This window comes from Corvus moneduloides, chromosome 22 (assembly GCF_009650955.1).
Source record: "Corvus moneduloides isolate bCorMon1 chromosome 22, bCorMon1.pri, whole genome shotgun sequence".
NCBI classification, from domain to species: Eukaryota; Metazoa; Chordata; class Aves; order Passeriformes; family Corvidae; genus Corvus; species Corvus moneduloides.
Window position 1 is genome coordinate 5,574,560 of NC_045497.1, and position 26,878 is coordinate 5,601,437.

General features: G+C 45.8%; 2 protein-coding genes across 2 annotated transcripts; both read left to right on the forward strand.

Annotated features, from left to right (window-relative positions):
* The first annotated feature begins 585 nt into the window (after positions 1-585).
* EXOSC10 (exosome component 10) lies at positions 586-15,167 on the forward strand. The gene is made up of 25 exons (XM_032131564.1): positions 586-738; positions 1,680-1,816; positions 2,267-2,390; positions 2,871-2,975; positions 3,365-3,530; positions 4,268-4,379; positions 4,654-4,729; positions 4,866-4,976; positions 5,411-5,554; positions 5,876-6,066; positions 6,776-6,932; positions 7,534-7,682; positions 7,948-7,998; positions 8,729-8,840; positions 9,481-9,531; positions 10,075-10,153; positions 10,317-10,432; positions 10,742-10,837; positions 11,481-11,555; positions 11,993-12,080; positions 12,303-12,376; positions 12,935-13,115; positions 13,584-13,645; positions 14,329-14,402; positions 14,978-15,167. The coding sequence occupies exons 1-25, from the start codon at positions 610-612 to the stop codon at positions 15,006-15,008; spliced, it is 2,691 nt and encodes an 896-aa protein (XP_031987455.1). The 5' UTR covers positions 586-609; the 3' UTR covers positions 15,009-15,167.
* A 2,110-nt stretch (positions 15,168-17,277) lies between these two features.
* On the forward strand, positions 17,278-23,692 carry SRM (spermidine synthase). The gene is made up of 8 exons (XM_032131565.1): positions 17,278-17,524; positions 17,662-17,782; positions 18,050-18,142; positions 19,557-19,710; positions 20,427-20,510; positions 20,814-20,959; positions 21,826-21,948; positions 22,513-23,692. The coding sequence occupies exons 1-8, from the start codon at positions 17,379-17,381 to the stop codon at positions 22,528-22,530; spliced, it is 885 nt and encodes a 294-aa protein (XP_031987456.1). The 5' UTR covers positions 17,278-17,378; the 3' UTR covers positions 22,531-23,692.
* Positions 23,693-26,878: the final 3,186 nt, after the last annotated feature.

Here is a 26,878-nt window from a genome sequence, read left to right on the forward strand (position 1 = left end):
GGAGGAGACTGAGGGGAAACTGATCGAAGTCTACAACTTCCCCTCGAGGGGAAGAGGGAAGACAGGCACTGATCTTTGCTCTGTGGTGACCAGGGACAGGACCCCAGGAAATGGCTGGGATTGTGTCAGGGGAGTTTTAGGTTGGGTATCAGGAACAGGTTCTTTACCCAGAGGGTGGTCAGGCACTGAACCGGCTCCCCAGGGAATAGTCACGGCTCAAAGCTGCCAGAGCTCCAGGAGCATTAGGACAATGCTCTCAGGCATTGAGATGAGGCACAAGGTGGGATTGCTGGGGTGTCTGTGCAGGGCCAAGAGCTGGACTCGATGATCCACCCCTCTGGCTCCCCTCCCACTCAGGATCTTCTGTAATTCTATGGGTCCCACTGGTGGGTGTTAGTGGGGCGAAAAAGGCCGCGTCTGCGGCACTGAAGCCCAGCCAGGTGCCCGTCAGCGCTTCCCTCAGGGCCTGCTATCCCATACAGGGCTTGTCCTGCCCCGTGCTGCCGCTGGGGGCGAGTGCGGTCCCCGCTGTTCCTCTCCCCCCTTCCCGCCACCAGTGTTGCGTTCTCGCAACAGCGGCTGATTCTCGCGATAGCGCCGCGCATCAACATGGCGGCTGCGGCCCGTGAGGGGAGCCCGGCGGGGCGGGCGGGCAGCTCCGGGACGCCCGCGGACACTGGGGGAAGCAGCGCGATGTCAGCCCTGCCCGGCTTCGACAGCCCCGACGCCTTCGTTAAGGTGCGGTCGGAGAGGGGCGGGGGGAGCGGAGGAGGCACTACTGCTCCCGGCGTGCCGTGTGCGCTCGGGCCATGCCGGGAGCTGTAGTTCTGGCCCGCGGGGGCTACGTGGGGACCCCAGCCCGAGCGGGTGACACCCGTAGGGTGTCACCCAGTGCGAGAGGGAAGGTGTGGGCCGGGCCGGTGGGTGCGGGGGCCAGAGAGGGGTATCGGGGCCTGTTACCGGCCTAGGTCGAGCCCTGACCCTGTCAGCCACCGGGGCTTCCTGGGAATGCCAAGGAGTCGGGACCCTCGTGAGGGCCTGTCGCGATGGGAGTTGCTCCCGGCGTTATGAATCGCAGCCCCTGTGTGTTTTACCTATGCACGATGCTGCTTCCAGAGAGGGAATGGCTGCTAGTTCCCAAGTAGGAAGAGTTGTAGGGATTTGGGGTATTTTGTTTAAGTAATAAGGTAATTATCTGCATTCCTGCAGACTTAGAATTGTAGAATATTCTGAGTTGGAAGGCTCCCACAAGGATCATCGAGTCCAGCTCCTGGCCCTGCACAGACACCCCAGCAATCCCACCTTGTGCCTGAGGGCGTTGTCCTAATGCTCCTGGAGCTCTGGCAGCCTTGGGGCCATGACCATTCCCTGGGGAGCCTATTCAGTGCCTGACCACCCTCTGGGGGAAGAACCTTTTCCTGATATGCAACATAAACCTCCCCTGACACCACTTCAGGTCAAATCTGTAATTGTAGATTGAGTTATAAATCTAGCTTTTAGACTTTCATAATTTAAAGCTGTGTAAATGAGCTAATGTGAAGTTACTCCTGGTGAAATACCACACATTAGAACCACGCAGTTCCAAACAGCCAGGCAAAGTGCATTTCTGTCAAAGAGTATCATGGGTAAACAGGAACAAAATACTGACAAAATGCTGATAATGGAGTGTTCTTGCACAGTATGCTCTTGGCACAGTGGTGGCTGCAACAAAGGCATCTAATGGGCTCCCCCAGCCTGGCGACGAGTATGATTTCTACTGCAGCTTCCCTGGCTTCCGTGCATACTGCAACACGCAGGGTGACCGCCTGCTCCGCTGGTAAGGGCCCCTTTGCATCTCTGGGCTGTTGCTAATAGCTCTCAATCCAAACCAGAAGGTAGCCCCCTACTTTGGCAACTCCAAACTTGTCATGGGTGAAAAGGTGGTTTATTTTACACATCTAATTTTAGCTGCTTTTCTAGCACTTGGCAGCTGAAGTGACAAGCTTAAAGATGGCCTTTCATAATGATTGCCGTGAAGAGCTGTGCAGAGAGGAGCACCTGATACTGAACATGTTAGGCTGTCCATTTTAAAAATCGTGTTTGTGAGAAATTATTTCTAACACTTAATACTGTATAGGTGCTTTTTCTGTTCACTGCTCATGTGGTGGTATCTATAATATGATTTATTTTCGGACTTCGAAGTATAGAAAGTCAAAGAGAACTGGATGTTTTAGTGTTTAGATTGCCTGCTTTCAGATTGCTGACAGCTGTGCTGTTCTCTTGCAAGCATGAGCCAGGTGATGCAGTACCATGGCTGCCGGAGCCTCATGAAAGATTCCAGCAAAGTGACAGGGCTGGAAGATAAATTTGATATGCTGGTTGACTCCAATGACGTCATTCTTGAAAGAGTGGTAAGCAAATTATTTCTGGATATGGTTTTTATAAAGTGTTCAGTTGCCACAAGTTTTCTTTTTCATTGCAAGAACTTTAGTGGCAGTGCTTTCACAATTAGTCACTATTTCCTCAATCTGATGTATTCCCTTTTTATTTTAAAAACCCTTCCATATGCTAGGCCAGAGATCCCAGCAGCTAAGGCAGGTGGGCCAAAGGGAGGGAAGGTAATATGGGATGCATGAGGAAACTAAATACAGTTTGACATAAAATCCTCACAGCCTGAGAACATGTCTGTACATTTTAGAGTGCTTCTCTGAAGAAACTCTTCCCATCCCTGATATTCACCATACTCTTCCCATGTTTGTCTTGTGTTGTGCAGAATTTGGGGGAGATGACTATGGAGGTACCTACCTACACGACTTTCTTTACTCAGTCTGACTAGAGTGTCTGAGTGGGGTGATTTAACAGGTGTTTCACATTGTTTTTCTGGATTTTAGAGTATCTTATTGGACGAAGCATCAGGAGTGAACAGAAACCAGCAGCCAGTCCTGCCAGCCGGGTTACAGCACCCACAGATGATCGTTTCCAGCTGGAACCGTAAGGTGAGGCCTTGAGCTTGGTTTGGCTGTGTTAGCTGAGCTGTTCTCCCTGCCATTGCACTACCAGTTCTCCAGTGGAGTTGAGTAGTTAAATGTTCTCTCATGTTTTTCACACATTCTAAGTAACTCTCTTTTTTACTTTCTCCTGTTCTGAAAATCTGATTCTGAAATCTATGTGCTTTCAAATGCCATTTCAGTTTCACATGCTCAACAGCCTTTCTTGTGCTTATGAATTCATGACCTTGAGTCCAAACACTTTCATTCCTCACTGAAAAAAAGTGACTCAGTTTTAAGTGTGGGGTATAACTCTTCCTCTGAATGTTAGATCAGAGTAAAAGAAGCTCTGAATGTCTGATAAGTCATGTTGGTTTTACCTCTGATGTTTTAAATAGGCAGGAGAATTCCACAAGAGAACTCAGTCTGAAACATTCCGACTGCTTCACGCCAAGAATATTTCTCGACCACAGCTTAAGTTTCATGAAAAGATTGACAATTCCAATACTCCCTTTGTACCTAAACTTTTTATCAAACCAAATGCTTTGAAGCCTTTGCCTGAAGGTAAGGGGTTTCTTTTTGTTGGGTAATTTGTTGTGAGTATTTGACACAAACCTGTCCTCACAGTCTAGAGGAGAAATCACTGACTGTAAAAACAAATAGCAGGAGATGTTGAATATTTGGGTGTACTGATCTTGGTGACACTGTTTTTTCCATATGTGTAATGTCAGGATAGGTCAGCAAACAGCATCTTCTTGCTGGTATACAGCAAATAATCTGTTCCAAACAGATAATCTGCTGTTGCTTTTTACCACCTTGAACATACACGAGAGTCACTTCTGTATGAGAAGTCTTGACTAGTCTAGTTGGCTTTACAGATATTCTTTCAGATGAGCGAGCTGCACCAGCTGTGTGGAGAGACCTACCTTTGGTTTTGGTGCTTTATCAAAGCTGCTGGTCACACCCTGTCTCAGTAACACATTCTGCTGCTGCCAGTTCATCTGTATTCTGCACTGATGCAGTTGTACTTTCAGAAACTGGGAATGATTGAAAAATTTTTCTAAAGATTTTTCAATTTGTATCCAAGCTTTTGAGCAGAACCACCTTGTGTCTTGCCTAAAAACAGCCAAGTAACTTAGTTGCTATTTGAGGTACAAAATGACAGCAAAAGCAGCAGCACTAAATTGTTAAGATTTTTGGTAATTCAGAGACTCTTGTGGTGGGTGGAGGGGGAGATAGTAGTAGTCTGAGAACATGTTATGTGAGGGACCCAGTCCAGTTATTCAATATTGGTTGTTCAGCCCTCACAAAAAGTGGACGGCAGAGAAAGGAGCGCCCTGAGGACTTGGATGTGCCAGCTGCTTTGGCAGACTTCATACATCAGCAGAGGACGCAGAAAACTGAGCAAGACATGTAAGAAACTAACCTGACAGCAAGGTGCTTGGAGTCCCCTGGGTGAACCTGTGTGGTCAGATTGTGCTGATGCTCATCATGTATACAGTTCTGCATGTGTTTGTGTCCACACTATGTTGTGTGTGATTTGCTTTAGACCTCTGCAGTTATGTTAAACCTCTGCTTAAAAAGAGACAGAATAGGGAAATTACCACAGCTCTCAAAGCCTCTGTGCTCTGTCCTCATTAAGAGGACTGGAATTTAGTCTGTGCTTGTCTCTTTCTAACTTCAACAGGTTTGCTCATCCTTACCAGTATGAACTGGAGCATTTTTCTCCACCAGATGGAGTTCTCAAGAAACCTGAACTCCAGGTTGGTGCCCACTTTAATTTTAAACTACAGATGCAGTACATTTACAGCCATACTTGACAAATTTCAGGTTTGAGGGTGGAGGTTGGGGTGGGAGTTGACAGTGAACATACCATGCCTAATTCATTTGCTCTGCCAGATGTACAGGCCCATTGAGGAAACACCCTGTCATTTTATCACCAAACTGGATGAGTTGGTAGAACTAAATGAAAAGCTTATGACTTGTAAAGAATTTGCCTTGGACTTAGAGGTAATCCAATTGCCTTTTCTATTTAAAAGTTATACATGTACTTTTAGGAGCTAAGAGACCATTATATTCTTCTGGGGGGGGGGGGGGGTTGTGGTTTTCTCCTGGTTTTTGTACTCCCCAACATGAGAAGACAGTTCATGACCCCTGATCTGTCAGACATTATCTGTAAGGTTGAAATAAACTGTGTCAGTATTAGAAGTTTTCCAATGGCATGGCTGGCTGCACACTTCTTAGTGAATTTGATCTTCTTTCAATTAATCTTTAGGATTTTTATGTCATCTTAGTAACTGCAAAGAGAAAGTTTGCTCATCCAGTTGTCTTTTTTTCTCAAAGAAGTCCTTGTTGCTCTTTCTTCCCTCATTTGGAGTGCTGTTTGTTTTATAGTATTGTTTCTGTAATGAATCCTCGGTTACATCTCTCTTCCCTGTTTTCAGCACCATTCCTACAGGAGCTTCCTTGGCTTGACGTGTCTGATGCAGATTTCCACCCGAACAGAAGACTTCATTATTGATACACTGGAACTGCGCAGCGACATGAACATCCTCAATGAGACCTTCACAGACCCTGCAATTGTGAAGGTCAGCTGCCAAATTCACCAGGGTTTTTTTTTAATTATTATTATTGTTGTTTTAGTTTAAGCTTTATTTTAGTTTAAATCACACTGTGTGCTTTGTCTTGGTCGCTTGATTCTGCTTTCACTATAATTTGTTCAGGAGCCTGTTTCCTTGATGTTAGTTGTGAATTACTTGCCAGATGCACTCATTTAGTAGTTCTATACTTAACAGTAAAAAACGGAGAAAAGAAATCTGGTCCTAGACACATGAGTATGAAAGCACAGTACTACCAGCCTGGAGTAGAAATGTTCTTCATATCATTCCCAAATTTTTATGCTTTTCAAGGTCCTTCACGGTGCTGATTCAGACGTGGAATGGCTGCAAAGAGACTTTGGTCTGTACTTGGTGAATGTGTTTGATACTCACCAAGCTGCTCGCCTCCTCAATCTTGGCAGACATTCTTTGGACCACTTGCTAAAGCTGTATTGCAGTGTAGATGCTGACAAGAAGTACCAGCTGGCTGACTGGAGGATACGGTAAAAACTGACCCCTAAACAGGCTGGAGCTGCAAGGTAGCACTTCTCCTTGTTTGCATTTCTAGAGCTTCTACTTGCAGAACCCATAGTTATAGGTTAATCTCAAAGTGAATGAGCACAGCATTTACCTGGCTATGTCCAAAGTTTTTGAGTGTTATATTTTCCCATGTTTTTTAGAAAATGAGTTCTTTTTGGAAAGATCTGAAAAGATGAAGGAATTATAATCTCCTGGAAGCCCACTTCTTAGGAACAGTTCTTAACCACTGCGGTGTTATGGAGACAGTATTTGCTCCTCTACTGCCCCCACAAAAACATTTAGTCACCTGCGCAGGGTAGAGCAGATGGTGTTGGAGCAGTGAGCTTGGCTATGCAGGTGCACCCGGCACACCACAGAGATCTCAAGTCTACTTTTGTAGGCTCTGCAGAGAGAAGAGAGCTATTACAAATACCGTAGCAAGCTGTTCTGCCGTGTGACTTAGATATACAGCAGTTCGGCTATCCAGCCCACAAACAAGAATCTGAATTGGAGAGTGCACAGCATTTTACTGCTGTTGCCTAACCAATCTTTCACTAAGAAAACAGAAGCATTTCCATGTTAGTTCTTGGCATGTCTCATACGCAGTTTGCCATAATATGCCTTGCAAGAGAAAAGTGACAGTTTGGTGGGACAACTGAAATGTGTTAGTGTTAATTGTGGCTCTTTTTCTAGCCCTTTGCCAGAAGAAATGATCCGGTATGCCCGTGATGACACTCACTACTTGCTCTACATCTATGATAAAGTGAGGGAGTCACTGTGGGAGAGAGGGAACGAGCAGCCCACACAGCTGCAGGTTGTGTGGCAGCGCAGCAGGGACATCTGCCTGAAGGTAAAGCTTCACCTGGTTTGATTACCTGGATCAGAGTATGGGAGTAGGAGAGAAAGTCCCTTGCCTATTCTACATCTTTTCCTCTTTTTTTGTCTGAAAACAGCTGTATAAACTCTGACTCAGTCTTGTGCAGTCACTTGTTTCACTAGCTATGGTCCTTGGATTCAGATGCCTTCCTGCTCTTTTTTGAATGCTAGTATTCCTTGGCCTCACAATGTATTCAGGTGTGTCTTTTCTAAGAGAGATGTTACATTTCTGGTTCTGCTGGATGTTCCTAAAAGTTCAAAGCCTTACTGGAGAGTTGCATTCTGAGACAACTATATTGTGCCTATGGAAAACACTGTCTACTGAAAGTAGGCTTTGTGTAATGTAGTAAAGCTTGAAGACAGTGAAGCTGTTCCTGGATTTGATGAGGCTGGGTTTCCCCTAACAATGGATGAGATGTGTGTTTTTCAGAAATAGGCTCCTACCAATAGTTCAGGATAAAAAGCTCAAAGATACATTGTACCAGAGTGTATTCAGTCCCCTGATGTGTCCTTGTGAGATTCTGTCTGAGAGGCAAAACAGAAAGCTCACGAGTGCTTCCTTTTTTCCTGTCTAGAAATACATCAAGCCCCTCTTTACAGATGAATCCTACCTTGATCTCTACAGGAGGCAGAAAAAACATCTTGACACCCAGCAGCTGGCAGCATTTAGGCTGCTGTTTGCATGGAGAGACAAGATAGCACGTCAAGAGGACGAGAGCACAGGGTAGGAAGTCTTTTGTTATGGACACTGGCTTCAGTAAATCTCTTGGATTATGCCCCTTCCACCCCTGAGATGGGACTAGTTTGTTACCTGTAGAAATTACTGTACTGCCTCAGGCTGCTTGTTACACAGAAGTCCTGTTATGTTTCTTTTCTTTTTAACTGATTTCATCTTCTCAGACCTTGTAATGGGGGCAGAGTTGTCTACTTTGAAGTCGTTTTTTAAGTGTAACATTCTGTTACTTTCACACCACCTCTTTGTGTTGTAGATATGTGCTACCAAATCATATGCTGTTGAAGATCGCAGAGGAGCTGCCCAAGTAAGTTTTGTTCACCCTGAAGGAGTCTTACTTAATTTTAATATCCAGCAAGTCACTTCCAAGTGTGTAATTAGTTCTGCAGTTGGTCCCTTCATTCCAGCTGTCAGTACTGCTCTTCTCTATAGTTGTTCAATTTGGAAGAGAAATAAATAGCAATACTCCTTCAGAAGGCTCCAGACTTCTGGGACACATCACTTGGATTTTATTGCACTAATAAACCACATTCCTTTGCATTGCTCTATGTCACGTGTTCCCTCTGAGATTCCTTCACTTCTACAGAGCAAGAGAGGGATGAGTTCCCCCAAAATTTATTTGGATTTTATTTGCAGTTCCTAAAGGGGTGGGGAGGGCAAGGGGCAGATCCCTTAAAACACCCAATTTATACAATATTTTCCTCAAACATTTGGTACTCATCACCTAACATCCATACTTGAGAATAATAAAAACGCATCTTTAAAGGCAGGTCCACTGCTGGGCTCAGCTTTCATAAGTAATACTGAATGAAATGATGATGAGGACAGACCGCAGAAAAGTGAGAGGAGAGCTGACTTGATAGCTTCTCCTCATCTGCACAAACCTGATGCAGAATTTCATCACAGAGATTAATCTGACTTGTCTTGCTCTGTCACGGTCAGGGCAGTGGTTATATCCAGTTGCACATCCTTTGATGCAAATGCCCAACATACTAGCCATAAATACAGCACACTGAATTTTCCTTCTCTCTCTTTAGAGAAACCCAGGGTATCATTGCTTGCTGTAACCCTGTCCCACCACTTGTTCGCCAGCAGATTAATGAATTGCATCTGCTCATTCAGCAGGCCCGGGAGATGCCTCTTGTCAAGGTAGGAGTAGCTTGAGACTAATCACTGGCATCCCCTAAGCGAGGCCCTGGAGCTGAATGGTGACCTGTGATGATGTGTATGCTGAAGTTTGCTTTCTGAACACTGAATGTAGTGTTCTGTAGTAGAGCAGAAAGATTTGTTGCAACTTCTTGCCTGTCTGCTGTATGGTGGCTTACACACAGTTTAGTTTCCTGGAAAGCTGGAGCAGTAAACAAACAGACGCTGCTTGAACAGAAGGCAGTTGTCTATCTTTATACTGCACATCACATTTGCCTGTGTGAGGAAGAACTGGGCCTTGCAGAATTTGCTGGCTGTGTAAATGGACTCATAAATGTTTTACAGCTATGGTGAGGCAAAAAAGAAAAATCAGCTTAGGTATAAGAAGTTCATTAGTTAAAATATATCAGCAGCATGTTGATATTAATACAGCTTTCCTCTTGTAGTGAAAAAAACCATTTGTGAGCAAGAATGTACCCTTGTGTGAGGTGTTTAAATGTACAGCCAAGTGCAAACACTGCAGAAGAAGAAAGTAATTTTATTAACCTGCTAGATTGTAATAAATGTGTTGAAAACATTGATAAGGTGGCCAACCTAGAAGAAACGGGGCTTTTAAGTGACTTACCTTTCTCTCCCATTCTAGTCAGAGATTACTTCAGTATTCAAGAGGAGAGCACCTCTACCCAACCCTGAGGTACTGTTTGCATTATATTTTTACCTAGTGTCTTAAGCCTTAAACTTGGAAACAAATGTATCAAAATTCTACCTGCTAGTAAATTGCTTATGTCATCCATTTTACAAGTCTCTCTGCTTTAGCTTAATGGTACTTTTCTGTGCTAGACTCATAATATTACCAGGTGTAAACTGGTATTTTGCAAACCACTATAAAGCAGCACTTAAGGTTTCATCAGCAAACACTCTGGCTGCTGGACAGTGTCAGTATGTTAGAATATATTGACTGAGCTGTAAGAAGAGAAGATTCAGATGAGTTTCTAAGGCTGACTCGTTCTCCCTCATCATGTGTATGAAGTAAAGCATCTCATTAGCTCGTGGGCATTTGCACAGGTAGCCTTTTGATGCCAGATGCAGTGTGCTCTGGCACATCAGCTACACTAAGATATTCCATCTCTGAGTTTCATCCCTTTTTTTGGAATTTTCATTGAAGTGTTTTTGCAGTATGTGAAAATAATAGATTTATAGTGTGTTAATGGTGTTTATAATCTGAATCTCTCTGCAGAAGCTGGAGAATGCCCTCTTTGGACCACATGACAGTTCACGGATTCTTACGGATGATTTTCAGAATAACTCTGCCTTGGGTAATTTAGAGTTAACCTAAAAGCTGTGCTAATAATGCAGTGATGGAGATTTGACGTGGGGGAAATAAGTGGTCCTGAAAAAACTTTAAGGGAAATCTCATGACACAAAAGAACAGTAAAATACACAAGAATCTAATAAAAATTTTGTCTCCTTTTCATGCAGACCCTGCACCAGTTTTGGAAGATGTTTGCCTGTTTTCAGACATTGAGAGGACAATTCAAGATCGTCAGCCAGAGTCAACATGTCTTGTTGCTACTGCCACTGTCAGCATATTCAATGTAAGCAGTATGTTTGTAACAGTGTCAGTATTGAAGTATTAGAAAACAGACTTTAAATAATCTGATAAAACTGTGTGGAAGTGTTGAAAGAAATAAGGTGGGAATGCATGGCAACAGTACTAAATTTTGTCAGGCATATGGCCTAACCAAGACAACTGGGTTAGGAGGCCAGCAAGTTAATTCCATGTCGGAGGGTCACTGCTATCAGTGGGATTTCAGAGGGAGAAGCAGCATGGCATGAAATGGCAGTAGCCAAACCAAAAGAATATTCATGTTAATATTTCTTCCTTTTTTTTCCTTTCTTTTAAGGAATGTGATGAAAACACAGGAAATACGAGGATTTTAACCACTGCACAGCGGAAAGCTCAGCTAATAATGGAGTCCTTTGAAAATCCATTTAAAATGGTAAAAGCTCCCAATAGTGGAACTCAAATTACCCAGTGCAGAGGATGCTCTGAGCTGGTTTTCCAGGCATATCAGAAGAGCTTGATAGAGCATCAGCTGCTGCTTCTCTCTGACTAGAGTGAAGGGATTGTCCTTCTTGCAAAGACACGTGTGGACTTGTTTTCAAAACACGTTTAAATACCTTTTGGATACAAGTCTTTCTACATAGTAAACAGACCTTTCACTAGGTTTTTTAAAGCTAGTTTTAATGCTTTATGCTAGATTTGCCTCACATTTTCATCTGTACTTTATGGCTAGGGTTAGTGAGCTGATTCTACTCTTGTAAAGAATCAGAATAACAATAGAATACTGTTATACATTTGGAGTGGTAAATTACTAGAAAATAATATCAAAAATTTTTCTGGTGTGCAGTTGATGGTTGGTCTGTTTGGGGGTGTTTTGGTTCTGTGGGGAGGGGTTTTTAGTTGTTTCTTTCTTTAATATTTCTCTTGGCAATAGCCGTGGTAACTTTTTTTTTCCACAAGGTGTTCTGTCTGTAGAATACTTCTTCAAATGAACTCACCGGTTTACAACAAGTAGCATTTTAGCAATGAGCTAAATGTCACATGCTGCATTCAAAGCAAATTTTTTTCCCTCTCTACAGTACCTACCTCCAGAGGAGAATTCTGCCTATGTCTCACAATCTGCAAAGTTTGACCCATCATCAAAAATTTATGAAGTAAGACTGATGCTAAAATTTCCTGCCAAGTAGTACAAAAGAAACAAATAAGTAGTTTATTTTCCATCAGGAGCCTCAGCAATATAGATTTTTTTTTTTCTCCTTGGGTATTTCTTGAGAAACTTTACATGTTTCTGTGACATTCATATCCTTTGAAGAACCAGGGATTGGAGACATTCTGATGTATAGTCCCTGTCTGTCAAAGCTGAAAACTCTACTGAAGTATCTGCATTTGTTCTCAAGGCTTATTTGTAGCTCAGAACTTATAAAGCATTTGCTTTTACTTCACCTGGTGCAGCAGATCTTAATCTCTTTTACAGTTGAATTTGATCTTTGGTAGTCTTAATGAAGACCAGCATGTCTTAGCAAGTTTTTAAACAACTTCTTGCCATAAAACTTTCAAGAAAGTGTTTCCAGGTAGTATTTTTTTGTTGCAGATCAGCAATCGATGGAAGTTGATGAGTCAGGCACCAGTACAGAAGAACTCCAAGAATGAAACCAGTAAGACAGCAGCCCAGCAGTCAGGTACAGCCATTCTTCCCTTCCTTAGTGTGTCTGCCAGCATGCTTTTCCCAGGGCACATAGGTTGCTTCCTGTAGATAATGGATTTCCTGATGAATGATATTATTTGTTAACATTTGTACTCTGTTTCATTTGAGACTTGATACAAGCTGCTTTGCTTGCTTTTTCTAAGCCCCTGGCTAACTTACTCCTGCTTTTTACAGTAATGCTTGTTTGTCTCCATAGCTGCCCGTGTCCAGACACAGAAGTTGCATAAAAAGGCAGCACAAAACATTGTATCTGTTCGTCAGCAAGCCATGGTATGTCATAGAATTCCTCCTTCCAGCCATTGTCCATTTTGACTGTTATAAGATAGTTCAGAATGAAACTCTGAGCCCTGTAACTGAAATACCTGAATGACAGTGTCTTGATAGTAGTCCTTCTGTGGTGCTGCCCTGGGTGTAACAACAGGCCCCTGCTAATTGTGCTGTGGACATCGTCACATCCCTCCATGTGTTCAGTAGGGAGTTTTCCACTGATGCACCTCTGCTCCTCACTTCCTTTAAGGATCCTCAGTTGTTCTGCATAGGTTCCCCCAAATATGCCAGTGGGGCCACAGCAGATCTCAGCTTCCCATGTCCTAGGGAATGACAATCTGGCTTTTCATAAAAGTCCCTACTGTGAGGAGAAAAAAGAATAGCAGTTTAGGCCCCAGGAAAAGCACATTTCTCCCCATGCTACTATTGCCAAAGGCAAGAGCAATCACTGGAGCCTGGCTCCATTGGGCAGTTAATCTGCACACTGGTGCCTCCGCAGAGATGTTTCATTCTCCTTTCTTCAACTTACCTTTTTTTCTGTTCTGTGGGTTGCTTTCACAGCAGGAACAAGCTACTAGGAAGAGGGAGAGAGACACAAGTGAAATGGGAGCAGAAATGGGAGTAGAGTTGCCAACACAAGAAAAGAAACGGCAAAAAACCCCCCAGCAACCAGAGGAGCTGGAAGCACCAAGGCAGTTTACCCCCTTTGATTACAGCAATTCCAACTTCAACGTGTTTGCAGGTAAGATCTGATCCCTTGCTAGAGTGCTGCACGCTGTGGAAAATGTTGCCAGCTGAGCCTTGACAAGGCTGTGTGAGTGTGGGTGCCAGTGCAGTACAGACTGTTACAACGTGCTTACATTATAGTGGGGAAATACTTGAAGAAATTGACTTGAGGAATGTAGACTTTAGTATCCCTTTTCTGATTTGGAAACAAAATCCTGAAACAATTGGCCAGGTGGGTTGTGGACTTGAATTTTGTTTCTTTTCTCTATGTGTTTAACCGGACCCAGGAACTAGGAGGCAAAGGAGATTTAACTCCTTTGTAAAAAAGCACCTATTCAAAAACATCTCCTGCCTTTAAAAGATTGTTCTGGATTTTACCATGTGGGAGGCTGTAGTGAAACCTCCATATCATCAGAGGAACTCTGTGGAATGCATTGTTCTTTACTGAAAATTTTAGTGACAGCTTCTCTCCTCTCTCCGTTAGGAAGCAGCAAATCAAAAGAGTCGCCACAGTTTGATCCTGCCAAGCAAGGTTACAAAGGCAAGGTATGGGCTTGTCATGAAAGGAGGAACAGAAATGTGGGCGATCATACGTACCCAGCTGGGGGCTCTCTGGGAGGGCATATGATATTTTCTGCATCTGCAGCATGTTCCCTAACAGCTGCTGAGATGCGGCTTCCAGTCACAGGTTCATGCTTTGTATTACTACCTCTTCCCATTCAGGGGGAGCTTCCTTGGAGTCCCTCAGACTCCCTTGTTGTTTCCCACCTGTTCATACATTGCTCACATCTGTGCCTCTATACATCACAAGCATGACACTTGGACCACAGCAAACCACCACAAATTCCAGTACCAAATTCAGTTCTCAAAAATCACAGATATTCCAGTGGTTCTAGGACACATCAAGTTTGCGTGTTGCTCATGTTCTCTTCCAAGTACTGTTATTAGGAAAACTCCTCCAAGTACTGTTATTAGTAATAGTCTCACCTCAGAGGTTTTTTACTTAACTTATTGCTAACTGACATTGAAAAGAAGAAAAAACCCATAAACAAATCATGGCTTGCTGGTTTTGTGCTGTCCTTTTATGCATACTTAGGGAAGTCTGTGACCAGCACAGGGAAGTCGACAAGCAGATTTCTGTGAGGCTGGAAAGATCTGGCAGCACGTGAATCTCATGGAATATACTTAGCAGGAACCTCACTGTGGTGGTGTTTTATTTGTTTGTGCAGAAATTTGCTGGAGCTAACAAACTTCAACAGTCTGGAAACCGGAGCATGTCCTACCTGATGGGGAAAGCTGAAAGGTGTGTTGTTAGCCTGCTCTCATCTAGCTGGAGTGTTTGCGCACTCCTGCCCCAGAGCCATGGGCAGAGCTTAGCTATTGTCCTCTACTGGTGTGGGAGCTTTAGCATATGTTTAGTTGAAGAGGTTTCATCACAGACTGACATCAGTTTAAAGGAAAAAAAAAAAGAAAAAAAAATCCCCAACAATTTAGGATTAATGCAATCAAAAACAAGTCTGGGTGGGAGGTTTGAAATGCTGAGGTAAAAGTTTGTGTTAATGGGTGTGGGAGTTGCTTTTTTTGATCAGAGATAGGTGGAAGTGGAGAGAACCACTTGCCTAGCTTGGGAGGAATAACAGTACTGCCGCATATGAACATTCTTATTCTGAATAGATACTTAATGTTTACCTTACAGGATTTGATTCTTGTGTGTTACTTAGTCATAAAAGAGCAACACTATCTAAGGGCGGTATTGGAGGGAGAAGAGTTCTGTCTGCCTCACGACCCTTTCTTGATAGAAACTGTGTAACACTGTCAGTTTTCAGTCTTGAGTGAATTTAGAGGAAGAGTTAAAGTGTTTGTTTAACTCTTTTGCAGGGGTTCAACACACCACTGGCCAAAGAGATAATCTTTGTTACAGGACCTGTGGGAGTTGCTGCTGAATGAAACAATAGTTAGAAGTGTTGTCACCATGGGAAAGCAAATACTGGTCATTGATCGGTTTTTGTACAGGAAAGTTTTTAAAACCATTAAAATCACTTTTTTTCCAAAAGGAAAAACATTTTAATTGATGTCACTTTTGTTATATTCACGTTGCTTTTTTTTTCTAATTGTACTCACAGCATTGCTTTGTTTATAATTTTGAAAGTTTATCCTGTGTCCTCAAACACAATTAGGCTAAACTCGTCACTTCTTGGAGCTGCCTGAAGTGCAGATCAGCATGTTACTGGAGTATGGGAGGAACCTCTTGGCATCTCTAAAGGTAGCACAGAAATGATAGAGATGCAGTAGAGGTGACTCAAACCCCAGCAGTTCAGAGGAGGAAGTGAGGCCAGAGTGTCTTTCATGATAGACCTTGCTTACAAATTGAACTGCACAGCTCATCTCTTACAAGACAGGGTAATACGGAAAAAGAGTGTGTTTACCTCGCAGTGTTTGTGTATTGTAATGGAAAGATTGTATTTTAAGGGGGGGAAAAAAAAAGAGGTATAGGAGACCAATGGTTTCACCATAAACTTACAGAGTGAAAGTAAGAGGCTGCAGCTGAACCTCTGCAGTTAAAGTAACATCTCCAAGTTTTAAATACAGTGAGTTATCCTTAAGTCTTTGTAGAAAGAGTATCAGAAACAGTGTAATCAGTATTTGATGGGTCAGTTACAGAGCTTATTCTAATGCAGACCTCTGACAGCTGGTAATATTGCTGTGGAGAGGTAGGGAACATGACATTTTATCAGGGCTTTATTTTACAAAGACTATGAGGAGGCCTGAGATTTAGTTTGTTTTCAATCTTTTTCCTTGTTTCTGGGAAATAGGGAGTGGAAGGAACAGAGAAGAGGTTTTTCTCATTAGGTATCTTAGTGCGAACAGTGCCAACTAAGCAGCATTGTAATAGTAGAACAGAGTCGCTTTCTGCTTATAAAATCTGCTTACATGGCTGAATATTAGAGAATGTTTTCTTAAAAAGGCAGTTAAATAGCAATTGTCTCCAAGTGCATTTGCAGAGCCTGCCAGTTCCTTCCTTGTCAGCCTTACCAGTTCTTGTTATTTCTTTAACTTGAAGAACAAGTAAGTGTTAGCAAAAGCCTCATTGGCCCCAGGGATGTTAAAATCTCTGTAGTTAAAATCCTCTACTTAAAATTCCAAGGAAAGTGACATTTCAGGGATGATCCTAATTTTAGTCTTTTTCTGTTTTCCCTTTATGAGTTGCCATAGGTTTTAAAAATGTCTTTAATGGAAGTGACTAGCAACTACATAGTGTTTTATTCACTTGGTTGTGTCTGTGAAGTTGTGGTACTGGAGTCCCCTACTGTGAGGTTATTATACTGTTGTGCAGCAGTTGGAGATCTTTGTGTAACCTGGTTGGAGAACTGCTCTCAGTATAACCTTGGTGTATTTCTCCCAAAGTCTGCTCCTCACAGCACACACCACATTCTGTAAGGCAGCCAAGCCCTCGCCTGGGCCCACCAGCACTAGAACTAAATCTGCTTTTGTGACATCCACAGAATCATAGGATGGGTTTGGTTGGTAGGGACCACAGCATCTGGTCCAATCTCCCTGCTCAAGCAGGGTCATTCTAGAGCATATGGCACAGGATTGTGTCCAGATGGATCTGGAATATGTCCCGTGAAAAAGACTCCACACCCTCTCTGGGCAATCCATTCCAGAACAGCCACACAGGAAGGTTCTTCCTAATGTTCCAGTGGAACTTCGTGTGCATCAGTTTCTGGCCATTGCCTTATGTCCCAGTAGTTGACACCACTAAGCAGACCCTGGTTCCCTCTTCTTGGCATTCTCCCTTTAGATATTTACACACATTAATGAGGTCCCCTCTCACCCGTCTCTTCTCGAGGCTGAACAGGCCCAACTGCCTCAGCCTTTCTTCTTGAGAGATGCTCCCCCCAATCATCCTCATTGCATCCAACCCTTAAAACCCCTAAAAAATTAAGACTCTTCGTTTTCCCGAAAACTGGTCGCGCGTGGTTCCACAGGCGGGGCGGAGCAGTGCCGAGCGCTCGGTGTCCTCCGAGGAAAGGCTGTGGCGGTGTGGGTCGGACGCGCCCTTTCCCCGTGGCGGCGGGGGCGGCCCCGCTCCGCCCGCACTGGCCTCACGTGGCTCGGCCGTCACGGCCGCCCCAGGCCAATGGCGGCGCGCGCGGGCGGGGGCGGGGCGCCGCAGGGCCCTGCGCGCGGCTCCAGCGCCGGCGGGGTCAGGCGGCGGCGGCAGCGGCGGGAGTGGAGTGCAGGTGGTCCGGGAGCGGCTGCTCCGCTCCGGTACGGGATGGAGCGCGGCGCGGCGGCGCTGATCCGCGAGGGCTGGTTCCGCGAGACGTGCCGTCTATGGCCCGGCCAGGCCATGTCGCTGCAGGTGGAGGAACTCCTGCACCACCAGCGCTCCCGCTACCAGGAGATCCTCGTCTTCCGCAGGTGCGGGAGGGCGGCCCGGGGCGGTGGGTGGATGGCGGGGCCGGTCAGCGCCATGCGGTGGGGCCTGGAGGCGCGGAGAGGGAGCGGGGGGGCGCGGCCCCAGGCCCGCTCCAACCCCGCTTCCCCGCTCTGCCCAGCACCACGTACGGCAACGTCCTGGTCCTGGACGGTGTGATCCAGTGCACGGAGCGGGACGAGTTCTCCTACCAGGAAATGATCGCCAACCTGCCCCTCTGCAGCCACCCCGATCCCCGCAAGGTGAGTCGTCCCCGGTCCCCACCGCGGGGTCTCCCCAGCCGGGGTCTGCGGACCCACCCCGGCCTCTGCAGGGCTGCTGCGGCCGGGGCCTACCGTGGGCCATTCGGGCGAGAGGGGCCGGCAGCCTCGTGGCCCCCGCAGTTCATCTCCGGTCGTCGGGCAGCACGGGCCCTCAGGGCTTTCACGCCGTTCTCCTTTGGCCGTACAGCGAAAGTTCGCCGGAGCCGACTCCACTGACAGCCTGTGTTCTGCCCTCTTCTCTGCCAGGTGCTGATCATCGGCGGCGGCGACGGGGGAGTGCTGCGAGAGGTGGTCAAACACCCGACCGTGGAGTCCGTGGTGCAGTGCGAAATCGATGAGGTGCGTTGGGCCCCCGGCTGCGTGCAGGAGCCCCAGGGCCTCGGGGCGGGCGGGCTGCCCAGCAAAACGAGCCCGACTTCACAGCATCCACGGGAGCTGCGGTTTCACCTGTCTCTCGTCAGCACCGTGCGTGTTTGCTGCTGGTTCTGCTGGCATGACAGTGACAGCGCCACCTCTTTGCCTTACAAGTCATCTACGTGGCAGCTGGATGCCTCTTCCATGTGATTTCTTTCACACACATACGATTAAAGCCCTTCCAGGCAGACGTGGGCCAAGCACGGGATCTGGAGGAGTGCCTTGGCTTTGTGGAGGTGCTGCTTTTCCCTCTGCCTCGCTGCCAAACAGAGTACTGCTCCTGGCCGAGGAGGATGGTTGCTTTGCTGAGCAGTCTCTTGCAACCAAAAGCGGGAAATAAGCAGCTTCTGTGACAGATGGGTCAGTTGCTTTAGAAACGGTCATAGTTTTCTGTCTAGTACAACAAACTTGGAAGGGAGGAAGTCACTACCAATTTCCAGAACATGTTAAGGCTTTGGCTTATTGATGCTGACTGTTAAAAAGTGGGCACCTGCTAAGAATCAGCCTGTGGCTGGTAATCTGCTCACAGAGGCCTCCAAGTGAGAGTCAGGATGTGGGCTGGTAACTCTGTCAGACCATTGAAGTTTACTCTTTTCCCAGTCCTTCTATCAGCCAGTTTGTTCTGATATTTTACTTTCTCAGAAAGTTTTGCTCAGAGCAAAGCTCTGTTAAGAACAAGAAACACTGCTATCTGAGACTGTGTGCTCTGTCTGCCAGCTAAGTAGGCAAATGTGCCTGATTTTGAGCAAGCACTGCCTGACACCGGCATATTTTTTTGTTTTTTCCAGTTATGAGAAGTTGGTAGTAGTCAGTACAATTGCTGGGCCCAGGGCAGTGGCTTTCTAATGATTTTTGAGAGAAAACTGTATCTTACAGGTGGATTGATATAAGAGCTATAGTGCAGAGATGGGGATATTTCTCATACTGCGTTCAGAAACCTGCTGGCATGGTTTCACTTAGAAAGAAAAATAAATTGATTTAGCTGAGATCACCTATGCAAGTGATGTTCCGTAGGGAAAAGGAGCACAGAGCAGTCTGACCTGTAATCATATTTGGTCGGCTCCTCAGGGAGCTTTTGAAGCTCCAGGTTTTTGTTGAGTTTGGCATGGACAGATCCAACAGTGTCACTGAATCCTGAGGCTGTAAGAAAGGGCTGAGAGTAGCTTGCTGGCTGAAGATGCTGGCAGCTCTTGTGGATTTTATGGGCGAGTCAGACTTGCGCTGAAGGTAGGGAAGGAAATGACTCATTGTGCTGTTCTTCCAGTCACAACTGCACAGTAGTCTGAGAAGCAGCTTCTTGTAAGCCTCCTCTGACCCACTTGTGCTCTCTGTGTTGCAGGACGTGATCCAGGTATCTAAAAAGTACCTCCCAGGGATGGCAGTGGGGTATTCCAGTGCTAAGCTGACCTTGCATGTGGGAGATGGTTTTGAGTTCATGAAACAAAATCAAGAAGCCTTTGATGTGATTATCACAGACTCGTCTGACCCCATGGGTAAGAATTCTAGCCATAAAAGAGCGCTGCTTTCCACACACCTCCTTCATTTTTTTCCTTCTGCCTACCTCTTGGAAGTTATGCCAGCTTACTCAGGATCCTTTCAAGTGAAAAGACTGTTGCCAACTTGGTTCTTTTAGTGGGGAAAGGGAAGGATGGAAACCATAAAATTGTATTAGCAGGCCTTCAAGCCAGCTGTTACATTTCTCTCCTCAGAATTCAACTCCAGCAACTATTTCTTCTGGCAGAGTTGTTTCCTGAGTCCAGCAATTCGATGGGGAATACAGCACCATGCTGGCAAGGGCAGCTTTGCGCATGTGCCTGCTGATAAAGCAGTGGCTCACACACTGTTGTTGCAGCACCTACCCTCAAGATGGCTGTGGTGAAGCAGCTGGATTTCTGAAGGGTGAAGCTGAGGTAGAGAGGGACCAAATGTAGATATGGCACCTCATTTTAGAAACCCATCAATGAGTGCCTGAGTCACTTTCAGTCTTGCTCTAGTCAACACAGAGAGAGGCGTCTCCAAAAGGCAGTTTGGAGCAGGAGTTCTGCTTAAAAAGTGCTCTGTGAAGCAAGAGGCAGCTGCTAGGACTTTCTTTGGTAGGGGACCTGGGCTGGCTATTTAGCAAAGGTAAAATCCTGACTGTTTTGCCCTGGTAGGTGCAGGCCAGAGTTCACCCAGGGTCAAAACTCTTCTTTACTCACCTTTCTCCCAGGTCCTGCAGAAAGTTTGTTTAAAGAATCTTATTACCAGCTGATGAAGACAGCCCTGCGAGAAGATGGGATTCTCTGCTGCCAAGGTGAGGATGCTGTCCCTGGGCAGAGGCTTATGCTTTTACATACCAAGTGTGAGGCACAGAGGGGACTCTTCTTGGGGACATGTGATGCAGGGAATGAAACATGTCATCTCCCAGGTAAAGCAGTGGTTTTGATCTATGTCAGCTTCATTAATTGCTGGACTGGGCTTAGCAAAAGTGGCATAAGGGTCTTGTCTTTGAAACTACGTGAGCTGTACAGGTTGAGACTTGGAACCACCTGGCACAGTTCTGTGCAAAGAAGAGGGGCAGCTCTCACCTTGCATCTTGACTTCCTTTCTCCCATAGGTGAGTGCCAGTGGCTGCACCTGGATCTCATTAAGGAGATGCGTCAGTTCTGCAAGTCTCTGTTCCCAGTTGTGGAATACGCCTATTGCACCATCCCCACATATCCCAGCGGGCAGATTGGCTTCATGCTCTGCAGCAAGAACCCGGTGAGTTTCAGGCACCTCAAGTGCCCTTTTCCATTCCCTAGAAACTTGCCTGAGGCTGTCCCTTACAGAGCTTGAGCTGTGGCACTGAAGTCTCCCAGCTGTGGGGCCTTGAGATTCTTGATGGGCCCTGACTCTGCCAGCCCAGAGCCCCAGAGCTGCAATGCAGCCTGCTCAGTGATGAATGAAGTGCAGAATTGACCAGTTGCTTTAGAAATGGTCATAATTTTCTGTCTAGTACAACAAACTTGGAAGGGAGGAAGTCACTACCGATTTCCAGAACATGTTAAGGCTTTGGCTTATTGGTGCTGACTGTTAAAAAGTGGGCACCTGCTAAGAATCAGCCTGTGGCTGGTAATCTGCTCACAGAGGCCTCCAAGTGAGAGTCAGTGTTAGGATGTGGGCTGGTAACTCTGTCAGACCACTGAAGTTTACTCTTTTCCCAGTCTGCTTCAATGTGACTGTTAGATGGGTTTGGGTGCCAGCATTGCTGCTGCTGTACATGATTAATATGGATGCTGGCAGCATGCACTGTACCAAACTTCACACAAACATGGGTTCTCCTTTGAAGAGGAAAGCCTTGCTTCTTGGATGCTTGGGTACTCTCACAGCTTCATCTGGTACATGGCTCATGCAGTCTGACCTCATGCACTGACATCTGTGCATAAGGGCTGGTCACAGGAATTACAGAGCATAAACCCCAGCTCTTGGGACTGGGGCTGCGCAGAACCTTTGACTTCATACTAGAACAGAAAGTTATTTGTTTTCCTGTGAGTCGTCTCAATTCTCTGCCATGCATCAGGGTGCCTGTTACACAGTCTTTGGCTCCTTACCCGAATAGTCAGAGCTACTTGGCTTTATTTTTGCAGAATACAAATTTCCGGGAGCCTGTGCAGCAGCTCTCGCAGCAGCAAGTAGAGGAGAGGAGTCTGAAATACTACAACTCTGATATTCACCGGGCAGCATTTGTGCTGCCAGAGTTTGCACGAAAGGTAAGCCAGGCTGTGCCACAACGCCTTCCTCAAGGATGAGGTAGGAGTGGGAGTAGACAGGACTGAGGATTTCCTGCAGCCCCAAAGACTTCTATGGGCAAGTCGGAGCAGGACAGCATTTTGTATGACAGAGTATGAGTCAGTCAGGGAAAACTGGAGTTCATTTAGGAGCTGTTCTTCGGGCTGATATCCCATGCCTTGATGACAGATCACTCCTACCAAAGCCAGGTCCAGGAGCCTGCAGAACTGGTGTTTCCCACTGGAAAGCTCCAAAAGTCTTAGATAAAATGTGGTTGTGGTTACTAGTGCAAACCAGAGGGTAAAGAAAAGATGCTCCAGCATAGTTCAGTCAGGCTTCTTGAAGGATAGTCTGTATTTTTGCATTATTCCATCATCTCCCCACTGGGCTGCAACTGCAGATTCCAGAAAACAACTCCTTAGAGTGTCGTAGGGATGGAGGCAAATACCATAACTGTGTTGCAGAGGTGGTGATTCATATTTCTGCTGCGGACTGGTAGAGCTGTGGCAGGTCCATCCTGACACTTTGTCATTGGCTCTCTGCAGGCCCTGAGTGATGTGTGAGACCAAGACGCTGTTTCTTTCGTTCAAGTTGGATTCTGAGGTCGTCAGTGATGTGGCTGGGACCTTCTCAGCAGACTGCCGATTTGCTCTCCACTGTGTGGGATTGTTTAACCCTTGGCCAGCCAACATTCCATCTGATGTGTTTAAAGATGATGGGGCATAAGCCAGATAAGACTATTGAAAAGGTCCAGTGACTTATTGCGTGAGGTCAAAACTGTTCTTTCCGGTGCTGGAAACGTAAGGTGTCTTTTTCCTTTCTCTCCTCCCTGCACCCAGTCTAAATTCTCCCATCCCAACCACACCCCACACGCCCCCAACTGACATGATGTATTTATAACTGACACATATTTCTGTCTGGTGGTCTGGGAAGAGTCCAAAGGGTCCCTGACTCAGCCTTAAGCACAGAGAGAGAGCGAGCTTTGTGCACAGTTAGCTTGCTCTCTCCTCATGGGAGCTCCCTGCTGCTGAGACATTTTGAGTGGTAACGAGTCTGAGCCTTTGTGTCCCACTGCCCTCCTGTGACTCCTGTACTGCTCTGCAGCACAGCTGGAGAAGTCACAGTGCAAACTGTTGCCATTCACAATAGGTCTCCCTCCAACCCTATGGAATAGCAGTATTAAACACCAGCCAGGCAGGCTGGCAGCAGTCTTGTGGGGTTTGTTTTTTTTGTTGTTGTTGTTAATTTTTTTAATTGGTTAGAAACAGAAGTGCTGAGGTACCAACAGGCTGACTCCTGTTCTTACTTCTGCCCTCAGAGTGGTTCCAAAGAATGTTTATTGATATAGTGATAGGCGCTTTATATATATATATTTATATATATAAATATATATGTATAAAAAACAAACCTTAGCTCCATTGCCTGCTGTTCAGTACTGATGTTGGGGAGTCAGTTGTGCTGACAAATCTGTCATCTCAGTTATGCTGAGATGCCTCAGGCCTGGGTATTTGCAAGTCCTTAGGAGGCATCGTTATTTCCACTGCTGCATCCAGATGCATAAGTTGTTTTTCATTGTACTCTGTAAGATGGATCTGCCTCCTCTTCTTTACTTCTGTTCTGAAGATTCCGTACCTCTGCGCAGTGGGAATCACCCTCCCAGCACAACCCACTGTGCCATTGTCACTCCCTTGCACTCGATTAAACACTCGTCTCTGGTTAAGGTGACATCAGTGTGGGTCAGTGTTCTTTGGGCAGAGAGTGGTCGGGGGATAACAGAGATCCTGAAGGTTTGCTGTGCTTCCAGGTGCACTCTATAGTTGGTCTGACTTCCTCCCTCACTTATCTTCAGGGATGAAAAGTTACCATCAAAAGTAAGCTCTGAAGAGTGATCCCATTGCATGTTTTGTATTGTAGTGTAGCTGCCCAATAGCTCCTCCAGCTTCTGTCATCCTCTGTGCTGCAGACTCAGTACCTCCTATCCAAGCTATTCTCCAGTCCAAATGCTGCCTCTGGTACAGTTTTCCAAGTGGTTTTCCAGCTGCCCATATCCCTGCTGCTATCAGGTAGTTCCTGTCAGTCCTGGCCCCACTGAGCTGCACCCTCCTTTCCTCTGCAGAAATGGCAGTGGCTCAGGGGCTCTGAGGGCTGAACCACTGAGCTCCGGCTGAGCAGGCTGGGGAAGGGCACTAGGTGGCATCAGGAGAAGACAAAAATACTCCTTCTGAGAGGCTTTTGGGCTTGATGAGAGAGAACTAGAAGAAGCAGACTTTAGCAAGGCTTGGTGTTGAGCTTTGCCATAATAGTGACCCTACAAACAGTGTAGGTGGTCCAGCCACTGTGTGCCCACAGCAAAGATTTTGTGGGGTCAGTATTTTCCTGCTTTCTCCTATTTCTGATGAGACTTACAACTTCTTTCTCAGTGTCTCCTTCTACCACCAATATTGGTGCAATTTCTTTGTGGTTGCAAGTGTTTGCAAAGCATTGCTGAGCTGCTGAGCTGAGTCTAGATCTCTGTATTCTTGTGTTGAGAAGATAACACCTGTTTTTCTCTTAATTGTCTGGGTGACTGTCTTCTTTCTCACACAATTAGTTTGGGTTAATGAGGCATTTTCATTGCTCAACTCTTGTATTTTTATAAGGAGCAGACCAGTAATGGAGGCTGGTTCTAGCTCCTCCTGTTTAAATTCCTGTGGCACTTGAACCTCACTCAGCTCTTCATCCTTGACAGAAAACTAGCTCTGGCACTTTCCCCTAGAATGGGAATCAAGACCAGAACTATAGTCTGGGAAGGCCTTAGAGCAGCAGCCAACTAGTAACAAGTTCAAGCCTTTCACCCACCCTTGGTGAGTACAACAATGCCCAGGAGGGAAAGAGCTTCCTCAAACCCGTTGTTGGCCTCCATGCAGCTAATTATTCCTTCTGGTTATTTGAGCTCTCTCCAAATATGTGAGTTCAGCAAGTGGCCAGTGATGAGAGCGGGAAGACAAGACTGTTTCCCATCCAAGTCATACATATTCTGTCCACAGGGCCCTACATATATATAGTTTCTGAGTGATTCCAAGTCACTGTTCTCCACAGACCATTCCAAATACTTCAGTGCCTTCAATGTGAGAAGACAGAGATCAGTGCCTGAATCAAGCACTCATTAAATGAATGCAGCAAGAGAGGGAGCAGGGACTTGTGCAGCTATAGCTGGTTCCACCTGAGCAGCTCCAAGCTTCAGGACTTAAAATCACCCCTGTGCTGAGCACTGCCACAGGTCTATGTGCCCTGTGAGCTACTGGGATGGTGTTTGGCACCTGCAAGGCAGTTGTGTCTACAGATCGATCATCTCTTCCACAAATTTGTGTCTGAGGTGTTATACTGCAGAATGTGGTGGCCAAGGGATGCTGGGGGTTGAAGAGACACTGGAAATTTGGGTAATGCTCAACAGGAGGAAACTGGGGAGTCTCATGTAGAACTGAGCACTGGCAGTGTCTCTAGGTGGGCAACTAAAATACCTGAGTAACCTTTTTCAGAGTTTTAGCTGCCTTTTGCCTAAGGCTAGTTAAGCAAGGTTGTTCATAAGCAAAGAGTCACAAAGATGATGTTTGTCTAGACATGCTGCAGTCATGTTCCAGCATCTCATTAAGCCAGGAGCATATGAACAGGGATAGGCTTTGTCCCAGGTAATGTACAATGTAATGTCAGTCAGAGCAGGTGGAGACAAGCAAGGGAATGGAGCCTGATGGGCTTTAGCACATCCATTGCTTAAGTCTCTTGGCACCTTTTGAACTGTGTCAAACTGCTCTGAGCTTTACTCATTGAACTAACTCAATTTTTAGAAGTTCAGAAGAGTGTTTCAAAAAATTTACAGAAACTTCTTGCCTGTATCTCTTGAGCCCTTTCAGTCAGTTAATTGGCATGAGTGTCATATTCACCTAGAGCTAATGTTATTGAGGCCTGGCTGAATTATTGATAAAGCTTGACTGGAGCAAGAGGCTGCTGAAGAATGACATTCATCTTTCATCAGGAGCCTCAGTAAGCAAGCAGTCAAAAAAGTATTAAGAAATGCAACTGGGTTCAGGGAGAAGAAAGTTCCCTTGTTAAAATGATGGGGGAAGAAGAGGGAGAAGTGTGGACAACATGAAACAACAGCTTGGGTCTACCAGAAGAACCAGACCAAATGCTGTTAACAAAGTAAGATGAAAAATCGAAGTTAAATACTGAGAAGTCTGGGGAATACTTTTTCCTACTCATGTGTAGGAGTTTAGTGCTTTTAAAATACGCGAAAGATGGGGAGCTGGAGTCAGGGAATTGCAGTTACAGCACAGTGATGTGTGAAGCAGATATTATTAGTGGGCATTATAAGGGGGTATTATTACAAATGTTAGGGATCTCAGTGCAGGCCTTTCAAAGACAACAGCTCTGTGGCTAAAGGGGCTTGAAGTACCATGGGCTGCTGAAGCAGGGACCCCACAGGAGGCCTCTCCTTGGTACTTAAGGGCTGCTGCAGCAACCCCCAGCCAGGCATCTTCAGCAAGGAATTTACTAAACATAGCTAATTCTGTGTTAAGAACAAGATGATGTATATGATGCCCCTGCATGTGTTTTGCCTTCTTAAGCTGTAGGAGAGGAGTATCCAGAACCCCACACTATCCGCAATTCCTGACTAAGGCTCTTCCAGCCGAGCAGTGCCTTCTGTAGTGCTGACAGTCTCACGGGCCCATGTGTTAACGCCCCTGGTGAGCTCTTGGAATTCCCATGAGGTGTAGTGCATAAGCAATCCCTCAGGTAATCCAAATTGTAAAGGAATGTTTCTATCCAACTCTTGTCCAGCCAATCTTGCCACCAATGGGACAAGTCTGGTGTAACAGAGGTCAGTGCATGGCAGTAGATAATAACCCCAGACTGCACAGCCTGAATGCTCCC